The following is a 16,189-nucleotide window of genomic DNA, read 5'->3' as shown; positions in this document are numbered from 1 at the left end:
ACGGCGGTCGCCCGCCGCGCGATCCATATGCAACGCACGCGGCTCTCAATAGAGTCCATTTGAAGTTCTGGACGAAACTTATTTCCTCGTAGCTTAGCTTTTTGCCGGCAAGTCTTTATTTTCATGCTGATACCTAACATTGTATCTCGTTATTTGAAACGGTAATGAATAATATCACTTACCCATGGCCATCGAGTATTACCTACTCGGTCGCCGCCAAACACTTATTTGGTTTCACTTTTTGTCCAATTCTCTTATTTATGAAATAAATAGAAAAAAAATTGTAGCAAAATCACTTTGTGTTTGTTCAAAAACAACCGTTCCAAGACTTTATGCGACCCCTTATTAAAAAACTTGGCGGCACTTTCTCCTTTTTTATGATTTTCAGTTTTGTTAAAATTGTAATTACGGGTGTTTACATATTGTTTTTTAAATTATTATTCTATTGATTTATTTACTGTCCAAATATTATTTAAATTATTTTGCGTTAGTTCAAAATTTTCTTCACGACACCTGCAAGATCCGAATCTGTGCATGCGATAACCCCGCGGATTGGGGGAAAACTAGCCGGCGCCGGCGCCGCGCGTGCGATTGCGCGTGCGTGCGTGCCGCCGCATCGCTAACGCGCGCTAATCGCCCGCGATCTACAATGTTCTGGGGTCACACACAGTCACACTCGTAGCGTCCCGCCCGGAAGGCAGATCGGCCTTTAGTCATGGAGATGCAGATTTCAGTTTCAACTGCTACGTACATGGTTACCTATATTATGTAAGTATTGGATATCTTCTTGGATGAAATGTTGCTGTACCTTACGTACCTACTTAAGTAATACAGAATGGGTAATATCGGAGTACTTTAACCTATAAAGGGTAACTTTGGCCCAAAACGGAAAAGGATTAAACTTCCCGTCTTCCCGTCACGACGCACATCAGGAGTGTACGAGGTTCGTCGTAGCTTTATTTGACGTTCATACGCGCATTGTAATATCCCTACTTGAAAAATAAATATTTCATTTTCGTTTATTTCATTTTCATTTTCATTTTCATACCAACTAAACTGCGAAAGTAGATGCTATTGACAGTGTTGATGCTAAGACAATCTTCATTAAGTACAACTTTTCAGAATCAATTCCAAGAGGAGTAGTACAATGGCTACCTAGCCACGTTATGTGGGGTCGGTACAATATGTCTTCCTCTTCCTTCTCCTCTATCTTTCATCGTCTCAACACTTACATATTTCTTTCTCATGTCCTCTTTCACGCAATCCATCCATCGTTGTTTGGCCCTCTCCATCCATCAACATTCATCACTAATATTCTTTTGCCTATCACTAATAGCAAAGAGGATCGAGTCTTATAGAGAGTTACTGTCGAAGTGCATAGACTGCCATCTCTTGATACAGGCTTAAAACTTTTGAACCTCAGTTTTGACAATTTGGCCCATATTCTTAGCTTGATATGTTTTAAAATGTCATATATTAATATTAGCGCCATCTAGCTGAGCGTACCCCAAAGGTGTAATGCCATCTAGGCCACCGTACCTTTTTCTGTATGGTACTGTACTGAGGTACGTTTTTTTCTTAGACTTTATCTGTCTATACGGAGTTATATAGGTCTTTGCTAATAAAGTATATATGTAATCAAATAACCACACAATCGAATAGAATAACAATTCGCTGAAAATAAGTAGCTGCAAAAATAATCTGTATTCCACGTCCACGTCCGTTATTTATCCTTCGCCGAGGCTATCAAACAATGCGCTAAGCAGCACCTGAAGGAAAACACAAAGCAATAGAAGCAAAATAGATTCCCGCGATCGTAACAACGGCCAGCAGAGGATAATGGCGTCAGCCGCACGCCTCGCTACAAGACTTGGGTGTCATTCGCTCTTGCAAGATGCGGTGAGTCGAAAACTTGCACAATCCAGAATTAAATGTGTTAGACTGAGCTAGGCCGAGACAGTCATATCATTTTCTATGACGGCTGATTGGTAGTCACGTGGTGCTTTCTCAGCCCCGGCCCGGTCTTGCGTCGTGTTAAACTAGCGTCAATAGCGTCATCCTTGAGCCCGGTCGACGATTTTACGTCTTGTTGTTGTTCCGAATTTCAAACAAGCTCTACCCATACAACCATTTCAGTCGCAAAATCTTCAAATCAGTAACTAACTGTCAAATGGGACATAACGCGTGGTAACGTCGTGCAAACAATGCGACCGTATTGTTACAATAACAAAGTGTAGTCGTCGTGTGCACTCGTTACGGTAACAAAATGTGTACGAATTTGTGGCTGTCAATGTCACTGTCAGAATGACTTTTAACGACACTTTATTAGTCGACGTTTGCACACATAACGGTAACAACATGTGGACGAATTTGTGGCTGTCATTGTCACTGTCAGAACGGTTTCTGACAGTGACATTGACAGAATTTGTACACACATGTGTAGGTCTGATTACCGAACTGCTCCTAAACCACTGTAACCGCAAATGACAATCTGAAATACGAAGGTTTCTCAAACTTTCTTGTGAAGTTGTGGACTGGTTGCTTTGAATCATTTAAATATGAGCGAATTAAATAATAATAAACGACGACGACCATTTAAGCACTCTTCGACATTTTATAGAAATGTGGGAAAGTTAAGAAAAGTGCAGAATGATAATACAAATAGATAAGCACTTTATAGTTACTTAATGTATTAAATATATAATTTTTAGGGTTCCGTAGCCAAAATGGCAAAAACGGAACCCTTATAGTTTCGTCATGTCCGTCTGTCCGTCTGTCCGTCTGTCCGTCTGTCCGTCTGTCACAGCCGATTTACTCGGAAACTATAAGTACTACAGTGATGAAATTTGATGGGAATATGTGTTGTATGAACCGCTACAAAATTATGACACTAAATAGTAAAAAAAAGAATTGGGGGTGGGGCCCCCATACATGTAACTGAGGGATGAAAATTTTTTTTTCGATGTACATACCCGTGTGGGGTATCAATGGAAAGGTCTTTTAAAATGATATAAAGTTTTCTAAAAAACATTTTTCTTAAAGTGAACGGTTTTTGAGATATCAGCTCTCAAAGTCGTAAAAAGTATGTCCCCCCCCCCTCTATTTTTATAACTACGGGGTATAAAATTCTAAAAAAAATAGAGGTGATGCATGCTAATTAACTCTTTCAACGATTTTTGGTTTGATCAAAGTATCTCTTATAGTTTTTGAGATAATTGACATAATAAGTTTATTATATTTGCTGCTACGGAACCCTTTGTGCGCGAGCCCGACTCGCACTTGGCCGGTTTTTAATTCTTATTGATAAAAATGAAGTGCAGTGTTGCTTTACACAATAAAAGTAGGAATCAAATGAAATAGAGTATTTACTGTGATATTAATAGAATTTCTGTTGCGCAATGATAGTTTTTTTCAGTACAGATGCTGCTTTTTACACGCAGTAGTGCGAGCAAATCAAGCAATGATTCATTTCTTGTCTGGTCGAAACTCTTAGCTTGGATTTAGGTACTGAAAATCGTCATACGATACACGTGCGAAAAGGACATTCACAACTCGTGTCGATTTAAAACACTCCCTTCGTTCGTGTATTAATTTATCGCTACTCGTATCGATTTTCCTCTTTTCCGCACTCGTATCTACAAGTATTTTGTTTGGGTTACAAAAAAAAACATTTTATTTACTCTACTACGTTTTATTTATGTCTCTTTAACATTACAAATTTGTAGACACTTATCTATACAAAAATCTTGACAAAAGAAGTACAGATCGCTGAAATTAATGTTGATAGTAATATTATTGACGACTACTTCAACAAGTGTCAATTGTGAAATGCCGCAAAATACTAGTTGCTCTATAGAAGACCATAATAATATGATCCCCGATCCTTTACAACCCAGCAGCTCGGTACGCACGTTACATTTTTTTTTAAATCTTCTTTAGTGAGGGCAACTGAGTACGACGGCATATTTAATTGTTTATAAAGTTTGAGGATACCTGGAAAAAAATAATACAAGAATTACGCCATTTTGAAAACAGCTTTCGGTCACGCGTGTACGCTGCGACCATTTTGCGACCGTTTGTCGACCGTTTGGTGACCGTTTGGCGACTGTTTTTACATGGAATATTACCGTCTTAATCCATATTTTAACAACTTTATTGGTTTTCTAGGCATTATTTTTAATATTTCAGTATAGTGTATGCACCGGAGCACTAAAACTTCACCAATCAATATACATAACACGCAAACACCGAGTAGTCAATAATATTATTACTGGTTAAACTGAGGTAAATTGATGGCGCGTTGATAAATTTAGACTTATTTTATGAAATCACTCGAGCAATTTAATTGGCCATGGTAATTAGCCCACATTATATTACAAATGCAAACAATATTTATCTTTAACAAATTCTTACGCCATTACATTTTAATGTCAAATGGTTTTATTTCTTTTTTACTTTGACGTCTCTGACAGTCGCCATTTGAAAAGAATGAAATGAACGAATGATTTTCGGAAAGTAGTCGCCAAACGGTAACAATGTGTGCACGCGTAGTGCACACTTCTGTCACTTCTGTGACCATTTGTGCCTGTTACCAATCGTCCCCATTTGGGTCGCCGCGACTAAACGTCGACCGTACTGCGACTAAACATTGAGACCCGAAGACCTGTGTGTACACAAAATAGGAGGATTTGCGTAGGAACGGCGACCGATTATGGTTATATGGGTATGCTATGACAGAGGAAAGGTAAGATAGACTCCTCACTAGTGCTCCTGACCTTGCACGTATTCGACAACCCGTGATCCAATCCACTATCATTTGAGAGTCAACGTGAAACGTCAAATTCGCCGTGCCGAATTGAACCCCTGATTTTTTCCGCCTAGTCAACTTTAAAGCTGCTCCGCGATCGCATAACGCCAACTTACAACCTGCAAAGTCTGCAAATTCTACACAGTTGAAATCACCCCCGGTCTAGCCAAAATCACAATCGTTAACGCTCCGTGGCTATAGAAATACAACTGGCTATGTCACACCAAAAAGATACTACCAAGGGCGGATCCAGCTTCGTGCTGGGGGGGGGGGGGTCACGTGGTCAGCGCCCAGGCCCCAGGGGGGCACGGGGTGGTCTATTTTTATGGCTTACCCAGTTTACGATGCGATACAAGCGCGTGAGCATGACTACGATGGAGCGTGATAGATTGTGCCTTGGCTTTGGTTAAGTCGGCTGGCTGACCTTACACGAGTTCTCCTAACAGCTCGATTCACTCTCACAGCAAATGGAACCAGCTCCCGCTGACAATAAATATTGGTGCATTTCTCGCGCAATTGAATGCGGCGTCGGCGGCGCGATAACGCCAATTAAGCGCGCGATAGCGTCGCTCCGCCGGCCCTCACGACACCCGCGCTACAATGTACTAGATTACTTCTTCCTACCACTGAATTTCGAATACTTAGCGAGCGAGCCCTCCTAGCTTCATGAGAGCAAATTAATAAAAAAAAACCAGCAAGTTAAGTAGTCAGAAATGTCAGAATACACCGTCGCCGGTCGCTCACGACACCCGACCTCGAATACTAACGAATACTAACTGATAACATACCTATAATTCTGTAACATACATAAATTATACAAACATTATCTATCTTCAAACTGCAGAGTCAATCAGAATCTGCCAGTAGATATACGCTTCGAAACGAAATGTACTAAATTTTAAAATTACTATCCTGTTACCACTATTTTATGCTGTTACTTATTTACTTGTTACTCAGTATAAACCGCCGGCCCTCACGACACCCGAGTTACAATGTATTAAGTAGGTAAATAACTTCTTCCTTACACTGTATTTGGAAAACTTAGCGAACGAGCCCTTCACGCTTCATCAATATCTAACATCCATATCCATCTATCTAGAATACCTAGGGCAAAGAAATATGAAATATTCCCAAAAGGGAATTGAAACTGCTCAAATTCCTGTTTCGGCTGTAGCAATTAAGGGGTTGACATATTTATAACGAAATTGTGATATTGTATAGTCCCCTTCTACCACACCCAGGGGACGAAACTTTTAATCCATGACTACACGGGCATATGAACAACTTAGTATCTATTACTAATCTACTAATCAGTAATCATTATCACTAAATAATTAACTAAGTAAATAGTATACAACAAAGCCGCTGCCTGTCTGTCCCTGTGTAAGTGTGTAGGTACGCTTAGATCTTTAAAAGTACGCAACGGATCTGAAATCTGAAATTCGTGCAAAGCCGAGGCGGGTCGCTAGTACCTTATATAATGTAAGTACTAGTAAGTTACTGCAACGTGATAAAAATGCGAGCATGCTGACACGGTGCGGGGTGCGGTGCACTCGCTAGCGTCGGCGATAACTCCTTAGTCAGACTGCCACTATAATTTCTTCTCGCGGCGCTAACCACGACGAGTTTGAATTCAGGAGGCGTATTGCTCTCCATCTTTCGGCTTCAGAGAAAGAGGTCCTAAATTAGGTGGAGGATATATTTTTTACCCCGGAACGTCGTACGATCAAACTGTTCCTTCTTCGCACGGGTACCACAAAATTTGAACAAATTATACACCTAAACTGAAAGGTTTTTAGAAATACTCAAAGGGTGAAAAGCCGAGTTGACGACCGGTCTGGCATAATTGGTAGAGACCCTGCCTGCTAAGCCGCGGTCCCGGGTTCGAATCCATTTATTTGTGTGATGAGCACAGATATTTGTTCCTATCATGGATGTTTTCTTAAGTATTTGTATGTATATCGTTGTCTGAGTACCCACGACACAAGTATTCTTGAGCTTACCTTGGGACTCCGTCAATCTGTGTAAGAATGTCCTAATATTTAATATTAATGATATCCACTGTATCCAGAGTATCCGTTCAGCAGTTTTTGAGTTTACACTTCACATACAGAAAATACCTATACCAGCCTGAGAGACACGGCAAACTTATCCTATCTTATCATATTTGTCACGACATTCGATTATGTATTTTGTATATTTCTGCTGGAATTTTGACATGTTTTTTTATGAAATAGGCTGCAAACGAGCAGACGAGCCTCCTGATGGGAAGCAGTCATCGCCGCCCATGGACATGAGCAACATCAGGGGAGCCACTTACGCGTTGCCGACTTTTGTGAACACTAATAATACTAATAATACCTGCTTCTTGAAGAACCCCATATCATTCATATCACCCCTAAGGCAAGGAATCAAAATAAGTTGATACACCCTCTGAGGGCTCATGTTTAACACACGAGTATTGTCATTTTCTTGTACATGATTTGCAAATGATATTATTAAATAAATGACTGACAACTTTTCACAAAATTGTGTCGCTTAACTTCAAAAGTGGGTAAATCCATTCTGCTATAAGGTTGATTATCTTTCAGATCATATTATATTTTTATATAGTCAACCTTATAGCAGAATGGCTTTACCCACTTTTAAAGTTAAGCGACACAATTAACGTTGAAGTCATATGACATTGCATTTCGTAAAACCTGCTTATAAGGTTAAGTTTTCAGTTGATATTATATACGGCCTATTGATATTTTATGCTAAAATGTCGTGTTTACAATAGATGGATAGAATTTATAATGTGCGTACATTTTGCTTGAAGAAGCATGCAAAATATTCTTATAAACTAGGTAGGTACTACATTTATTAAAAAGTAGCCACAGAAAAACCGCAGGGTACTTATCCAAAGTCACAAACTCTTATACTTAATAGTTATAATTATCATTATCGTAGATCTCTATCGAGCCAATACGGAAGACCAAATGAGGGCAAAGTACAATAATAGTCTAATAAAATTATTCTAGTTTTACGCTGGTCCAAGTGTGTAATCCGTTGAAAATGGGCGCAGCTTACGACACCATCGGCACGATACGATACAAAAAGCTAACGGAAACGACATAATTCCTGATTGATACTGATCGACGCGATCGCTACGTCCACTTTTTGTTCCTACGCGGGATTACACAAATACACCGATCAACGAGGAATAACTTTATGGATATAAGACCCACTTGCACCAACTCAGCCGCCGTACTATGCTTCCAATTTTATCACTTATCCACGTGGATAAGACATCTGTCACTCTCACACTGACATACTTGCCAAAGCGTGACAGAAGTCTTATCCACGTGGATAAAGCATCCGTCACGCTTTAGCAAGTATGTCAGTGTGAGAGTGACAGATGTCTTATCCACGTGGATAAGTGATAAAATTGGCAGCATGATACGCCGGCAGGGTTCTAACTATAGTGAGCTGTCATCTGTCAAATTCCATATAAAATGGTGGGTTAACCCTCGGGTTAACACTCCATTTTCGTTAGTGCAAGTGGCCCTTAGTTAGGTATAATTTTAATGCAGTTTACTAACATTATTAGTAAAAGTGAAGTATAAGCATATAAGTTGCCATCACTGTCTCATAAGAAAGTTTTCCTAAGTCCGGTTTCACATTATCCGATCCGATATCGGATGTCGGAAGGATTTCAATGGAAGAAATCCAAGATGGCATGTAATGTATGGGATATCGATCCGACATCCGATATCGGATCGGATAATGTGAAAACGCACTAACGGCGGTCATAAATAATTTAATAAAAGTTTGGCGTTTAAAATAGCATCTGCACCGGCGAGACTGCTAAAATCGTTGGCAATTTATCTTCGGATGACGATTACGACGTTAATTAAATCGATATTATTGTTAGAATCGAGTTCTTCGTCGATTAGTGTACACTGGACGAGACAGCTGACACTCAATCGGTGATTAGGAAAAGCACCAGCGGCCGCTGATTTGTGAGTTTGTTGACTGAGTAGCCGAACGGGAGAGTCGTTACTATAAGTCAGCGGAGACACTTCGACGAAACTGTCCTGTATCCTGTCTTACGTGGCTCTGATGGACAGGTCTACGTCTCACTTGTAGTAGTTAAGTTGCTTGAAAGCTTCCAAATAATTCAGATGTTGTTGGAGAGAAACGTGCACTGAATCGAACTTTTTTTAGGATCGAGTGCTTCATTGATTAGCGTACACTAGACGAGACAGCTGACACTCAATGGGTGATTAGGAAAAGCACCAGCGGCCGCTGATTTGTGAGTTTGTTGGCGAACATTAACCGTTAGTATAAGTCAGCGGAGACACTTCGACGAAGTTGTCCTGGTCTCCCATTGTATTTATGTATAAGTCTACAGATCTACGTAGAAGTTGCTTGGAAGCTTTCAAATGATGTTGGAAAGCATGTAAGTTTGTGGTGAATAAAAAATGTATCTATCTGTCTATCTATCTAAGATATGTATTTTAACATAAATACTCACCATGTTGCGTAGCAGAAAGGCGTACGCGCCGCCGCCGCTCGCCACCCGCACCCTCCGTCACCGCCCTGTAGCAAAAATTATAAATTACCATTCTAAATTATATTGACCATCTTACACTATACAGTGTAAGGCAAAGGTTTTTGTTGAGTTTTGCCATTTTTGCTCATTTTAACCTTTGCAGTCCCTGTCTAATAGTTGGACCAAACACATTATTCAGTCATCAATACTTATTTATATAGGCATATTTATCTATGCATGCTATTCCAAAGAGGCAAGAGGTGTTTCGGCTGCTACATACTAGCTACTACTAATACTGATTCTACCACTCTTATATATATATACAAGCAAATCTTGACACTAAAAATGATAAGGTAATGGCGCCTATTAACGTGGTACTTCAGGAAGATTTCAAAAGATTCCAAAAAATTAAGGGTATCAAAGCTCGTTAACGGCCACAAATATTTTATTATGGAAGAGTATTTATTGAACTATTAGTTTTGAAGAGTTTTTGGATGATTTTAGTTTATTATATGTCATAAAATAATTATTGAAGCCAGCATACCTAAATTTTCTATTACCGTGGTAATGAACAGCCTGCGGTTCTATTAACGCGAATTGAGATTTCATTACCGAGGGTATGAATGACAGTGTTTTTCTGCCATCGGTAAATAGAAACCCATCTCAAAATTCGGAGCTTAATACCGACGGTTGAATATACAAATTATGACAAATACATATACCTATACTATCTTCCTTTATGAATACCCACAGAAGACTCAGTTTCATCTAAGAAATCTGTACTTACGGTACCCTAAATGTCATATTTTGATACAAGACTAATATGTTGCTCGGTAATAGATACTTCTTTAGGAACCTATTACCGACCCAAACAAATATTGCATGGATCGGTAATAGATTCTTATATATTCCATTACCGAAGGTTATCCGATCGTACCATCGGTGATAGGCATAAATTGGAGTATAATAAAATCTAATTCCGAGCAATAAAAACAATGTCATACAGATGTATTTTCATTACTAATCAAAATAAAATATTGCAACTTTATATTAAAACCAAGTTTACATAACTGGTAAGTAAACATCAGACTTTATCTCAATGTTTAAAAAAATTGACAAATTAACGGTTTTCATAGAAACTACGAAATCAGTAATGAAGTTTTTGCTAAAAATTAAGGTTTTGTTGAATATTTTTCATACCACGTAAATAGTTCTTTGATAGCGTGAATAGATCAAGATTGAAACAACTGTAAGACATTATATAACCGAGCACATATACTTAAAATAAAGCATAAAGAACTAATATCACTACTTTAACCATTACTGTGGTATACCACAGTAATAGAATCTACTCACAAAATGGCGCCTTTCACCGCTGTCTTTTAATTTCCACTTTAAACACATTTCCAGGCTAAACAATACGTAAAAAGTACTCAGAAGTCATGTAGAAAACTATTAACAACAATTTAAAATGCATAACTTTCACCTATTTGTCACAATTATTACGTAAACTACTAAATGAGATTGGAGTTTTCTTAGGTTTAGCGTCACGCGTCAGTATGACACAACCTCTTCTTGCGGCCCCGTGGCAAAAACTGTCAAATAGCGAGTGTCTTCTTTCATTCACACTCTCTAGCGCCTATATGTGCGTTAGTCAACTAAACAGGCTTCCTTTGTGTGAGTAACTTTATTTAGGAAATTGGCCGGTTTGCCTATAAAATGCGTATTTGCAAATGCGGCGGTAATGGACGTCGATTTCGGTACCCGCGTTGATAGCCGCCGTTACCTTACTCAAGTCCCAATAAATTTTTAATTTCGCGCCCTTTAGTGACAATTTCGTTTTCATTCAACCCCTTATTTGCCAAGAGTGGCACTGAAACTTGAATCAAGTGCTCGGCTGGCCTACCCCTTTATGGGTTACAGACTTACAGACGTGATTGTTATTAATTATTAATTTCTGTTTGAGCCTGAACTCAATTGTCTAAATAAAACAGTATAAAATATTACCATTTCTTTTAATGGAATTTAAATTACAGGTTTTTGTCTAGGACACGCGACAGAGAGAGTTTTCGATTAGTAAAAAAAAGGGACGCTGGTGACGCGCACCGTGCTTTTATAGTGTCGCGACGGGGAAACCGCGGCGCTTCAGTCTTCATTTATTGGTCCGGCAGGTCGAGGCTCTGGCCGCTGCTCATTGGATCAGCGGGGTGACCGGAGGTTGGCTATCCTGTCTGTGTTGCCAGTCAGGGCGTTAACAATTTCCTTTATTTATTTCTTTTCTTAGATTAGGGTTTTTACAATATGAGTATAAAAGTAAAATAAAATAAAACACTTACAAAACAATATAAAACATACGAGTATAAACACATTATAAAAACCTAACCTAGGGTGCCGCCAGCAGCGGGGCAGGGCCCAAGCTGCCGGTGGTTAGGGCTGCAGAGAGAGGAACCGTCGGACTATCCGCGCTGTGTCCAAAATCACCGCCTTCTGCATCTGGCCCTTGATCCAACCACCGAGCGAGAGTCTCTTAAGATGTTGGTCGAGACTCTTCGCTATGAGACCGTTCGCTGAAACGACTATCGGGACAATGATCGTTGAATCAACATCCCACATGGTGGTTATCTCGTGAGCCAAGTCTAGGTACTTACTGGACTTGTCCTTCTCGGCTTTCACGAGATTCTCATCATGGGGGATGGTGATGTCAACGAGCACGGCCCGGCGTTGCGGTCGATCTATTATCACAATGTCAGGCTTATTGGCTACAATATAAGTCCTGTCAGTGATAATAGATCGATCCCAATAGAGCGTGGCACGGCCATTTTCAAGAACTGGCGCAGGTAAGTACTTGTAGTACGGTACTTCGCGGTCCACAAGGCCGTATTGAAGAGCAAGCTGCTGGTGAATGATCCGGGCTACGAGATTATGCCTGTGCAAGTACTCACCGTTAGCAAGATGAGAACAACCGGAAATGATATGCCTGAGTGATTCTCCGGGACGGCGGCATGCCCGACAAATGTCGACCGTGCCGTCCTTCAGGATATATTTCCGGTAGTTGTTCGTCATCATAACTTCGTCCGCAATTGCACAGGCAAAACCCTCAGTTTCTCCGAAGAGGTCCCCGAATCGTAACCAGTTCACCGATGCGAGCAGGTCTACATCGGGTCCCGTGAGGGCCTTGTAGAACCGCCCGTGTAGCTGCTTGCTCTCCCATACCGCCCTGCGGTCCGCAGTACTTAGTACCACAGGTTTGCGCCAGTTCTCTTTCGCCAAGGAGAGCGGCGTGAGGTTTCCGTCCACTGCCACCACATCACGATGCATCCCACACTCGTTGTTAAGGAAGTAATTCCTGAGATTGTACACCTCACGGTTGTGGAGATTTTTGGCGTTTAGGAAGCCTCGACCTCCGCACTTCCGTGGGATGTACAATCTCATAACAGACGAGCGCGGGTGTAACATAATTATTAATTATTATTTTATTGTCCAAATCATGTTTATTGCTTGTTTGTCACAAAAAGGTTATGTGAGAAGTGTTTGTTCATGGGTGTGGATTTGAAAATTCCAATTTAAGATATATTATTATTTTATTATCTATATTGACTGTTCTGTTGATCTCTGTGTCTTTATAATCGGAATATGTATTTTTATGTACAAATAATATTAAGACATCTTTTTGTAATATTTAAACATTATTGTAACAATGTTTGACAGCGTATGATCAGGCAGGCAAGTATGGCCGTGCGATAAATGATAAAACATCTGGCCGTCCCTATCGCACTTACAAATAGTGCGATAGGGACTGCCAGATATTTTATCATTTATCGCGCGACCATACTTGCCTGCCAGTACCTAGCAATAAATGTATCTATATCTATCTATCTATCTATTTATGTAAGTATGTATGTATACAGTAAAATGTGTATAGTGTTAGAGTTTAATGTATATTAAATATGTTGCCACGCCCTAATACCACGCCCTCCATGAGCACGTATACCTACTTTGTAACATCTTATAACACCATGGAATGCAATAAATAAATATGAATATATATGTTAGTGACAAGATTTGCTTAATCGTCTATCTATACCTACTATAAGATTGCAGATAAATCATACTTGCGCGCGTCTCGTGCGTGTGCAGAGCGGCGCGGGCGGTTGGCGCAGAAGAAGTCCGGGCGCACGCGGTGCGCGCGCAGCAGCGCCGGCAGCCGCGCGGGCGCCGGGGCCGGCGCGCCTTCGTACGTCTGGTCGGGCAGCAGCATGCCGGCATGGCGCCGAGGCAGCAGCGCCCCCTAACCCCACTCTGTATTAAAAAAAATAAAAGAAATATAAGTACCTACCTTCAATTTGTAGATGTTAACAATATTCGTATTAACAACTATTTCAAATCGATAGGATAAGATAGTTCTCAAGATATATTAAAGAATTATCAGCGGGCGTAGAACACTGTGTTATACACCTTTTCAGTGACAGATCGTGTTTTTTTTACGCACTAGTGCGAGAAGTGGTTCATTATATGCCAGGTCGAAACTTTGGAGTGCTATCTGTACTGAAAATTCGTAAGTCGTGTCGATTTCTATCGTCATTTCATCAATTTATCGACACTCATTTCGAACTTCCTTTTTTACTCACTTGTACCTACTATATCGCGTCAATAGATACAGATAGTGCGAAAACAACGGACGTTGTTATCACGTGATAGGCTTTATCACGCGACCGTTCTTGTCCACCAGGATGCTTAAAATCATCTTTATACCTTTATGGTTGTTTTGTAAGCGCTTATATAATCCAAGTTTGCTTCATCCCCAGGGGTGTGAATATTGAGAGCATAATATATTATAGGTAGGTACTTATTTCCCCTTGGACTGCTCCATTACTTTACAAGTCACTACACTCACTACGATATTTTGAATGGGCACTGGAAAAAGCGTTTTCCCCTCACTAGCTCGGAAACATGTCCTGTCCTTAAATACCAGCGGGTAAAAACGCATTTTATCCACTAGTGGGTAAAGTAATTTGACCTTGAATAAAGTCAAATTAACTGCTTTAAAATTGATAAAAGTAGGTGAATCCAGTAATTAAGATGATTTACCACCTGTGGAACTACTGGAAGTAGTGATAAACGCATTTTTTGCATTGTAGTTTCCTCGCTATAGTGAGGGGAAAAGTTTTGTGTTACACTCGGGTGCAAATTTATTTTACTTCTCGTGTGTTCAAATACAACTTTGCCCCCTTGTATAACAAATAACTATTAGAAGTTTTTAATGAAGAAGGCATCATTCCAAACAGGTGATCATTATGCAAATAAAAGCCAAATGAAGGAATTAAGACTATTTCTAATTTGCTGAGAACTTGCTCTGAACTCGCCTCTGTCGGCTGAGTTCCCCGAACTAACTTTGGACTAGGCAAGAACATTTACTTTAATGTAGAAGGTTTAAGTCAGATATTGGTTTGAAGCTCAAAACTCATAAAACATAAGTATGTATAAAGGAGTGAGCCTGTTAGGCGGTTAATTGACGGGATCTAGACGATGTAATTGGATAATTAAATATTTATTGTGTGAGTACCTATTAGTAAATACTAGTAGCTTAGCTATAAAAGATACAGAAGAACGATTCCTGGGGGATTACCATGACGTAAAGACGTTCAGTTTAGGTTGAGAGAAAGGGACACAGCTATAGCAGTTACATAGCTCCGTCCCTCTCTCTCAACCTAAACTGAACGGCTTTAGCACGTCATGGTAACCCCCCTGGTAGCGCTAGCTACGAAACGCTTACGAAGCTTAAACTATAGTGACATTGGCTAAGTACGGCACACTAGTACACAGTACACACCCCGCTGTCTACAGGTAGACAGGAATCTAAAATCTTTCAAACTTTAGTTATGCCTGCATTCTGCGATCAGACAGTATCATAGTATATGACATCTCTATCTTATTGGGGACACTTTACACAGATCAACTTAGCCCCAAACTAAGCAAAGTACTATGCTTGTACTATGGGTGCTAACATATTATTTATTCTTGGTAAATTAAAAAACAAACTGTATCTACGTTGCATGAGAAAATGTTTTCTATTTTTCTTAAGCAAATAGTTCGGTGAGTAAGGCTGCCAGAGCTCAACGAGGGTGCGCGTGCGGTGTGTTGGTGACGGAAGGATCTATGGAACTAATTTGTTCCGTCTATTGTCCTTTGAGTCGTCGGCAACCCGAACCCCCCTTAGAGCTTGTACACTCCTTTTTAACCGCCTTCCAAATCTCAAGGGAAGGGGTTCTCAATTCGTCTGTTTTTTTTTTTTTTTAATGTTTGTTCCTCGATATCTCCGTCGTTACTGGACCGATTTGAAATTTTTTTTTTGATTGAATGTATATGCATACAGATAATATTGGTCCTATTTTTCTCAGAACCCAGTTCTGGTGGTAGGATCCTGGAGAAATCGAGGGAACTCCTCAAATCTGAAAGGCATACATATGGTGATTTTTGTGTTTTTAAAAGAACAGCATGCATTTACGTACGGAACAGTGACATTTGGTGCAGTGGAACTCCTGATGATGGTCAGAATGGAACTCCTCAAATCTGAACGGCACACTTATAGTGACTTTGGTATTCTTATAAGAACAGCATGCACTTACGTCCAGAACAGCATTTAGTGCAGTGGAACTGCTGATGATGGTACGTCAAATCTGAACGGAACTTATAGTGACTTTGGTATTTTTTAAGAACAGCATGCACTTACGTGCAGTGGAACTGCAGTGGAACTGCTGATGAAGAGTGAGCCGCCCCTTGTTAGAGTTCCGTTCTGATAATCATTCTCATCTGTAAGTACTTCAGAATCATCCAAATTTCAAAAT

At 40.1% G+C, this 16,189-nt stretch overlaps 1 protein-coding gene across 1 annotated transcript in view; it reads right to left on the bottom strand.

Moving 5' to 3' along the window:
• The window catches only part of LOC125232023 (unconventional myosin-IXAa), a 66,238-nt gene that overhangs the window by 35,934 nt on the left and 14,115 nt on the right, over nt 1–16,189 (bottom strand). The window contains exons 2-3 of the mRNA XM_048137633.1: nt 13,457–13,643; nt 9,327–9,391 (exon numbers count right to left, since the gene is read on the bottom strand). Coding sequence (XP_047993590.1) covers nt 9,327–9,391; nt 13,457–13,602 — 211 coding nt within the window. The 5' untranslated portion in view covers nt 13,603–13,643. The remainder of the gene's footprint in view (nt 1–9,326; nt 9,392–13,456; nt 13,644–16,189) is intronic.

Source organism: Leguminivora glycinivorella, chromosome 12 (assembly GCF_023078275.1).
Source record: "Leguminivora glycinivorella isolate SPB_JAAS2020 chromosome 12, LegGlyc_1.1, whole genome shotgun sequence".
In the NCBI taxonomy this organism is placed as follows: Eukaryota; Metazoa; Arthropoda; class Insecta; order Lepidoptera; family Tortricidae; genus Leguminivora; species Leguminivora glycinivorella.
The sequence above is the reverse complement of the archived record's forward strand: the minus strand, read 5'-3'. Positions and strand labels throughout refer to the sequence as shown.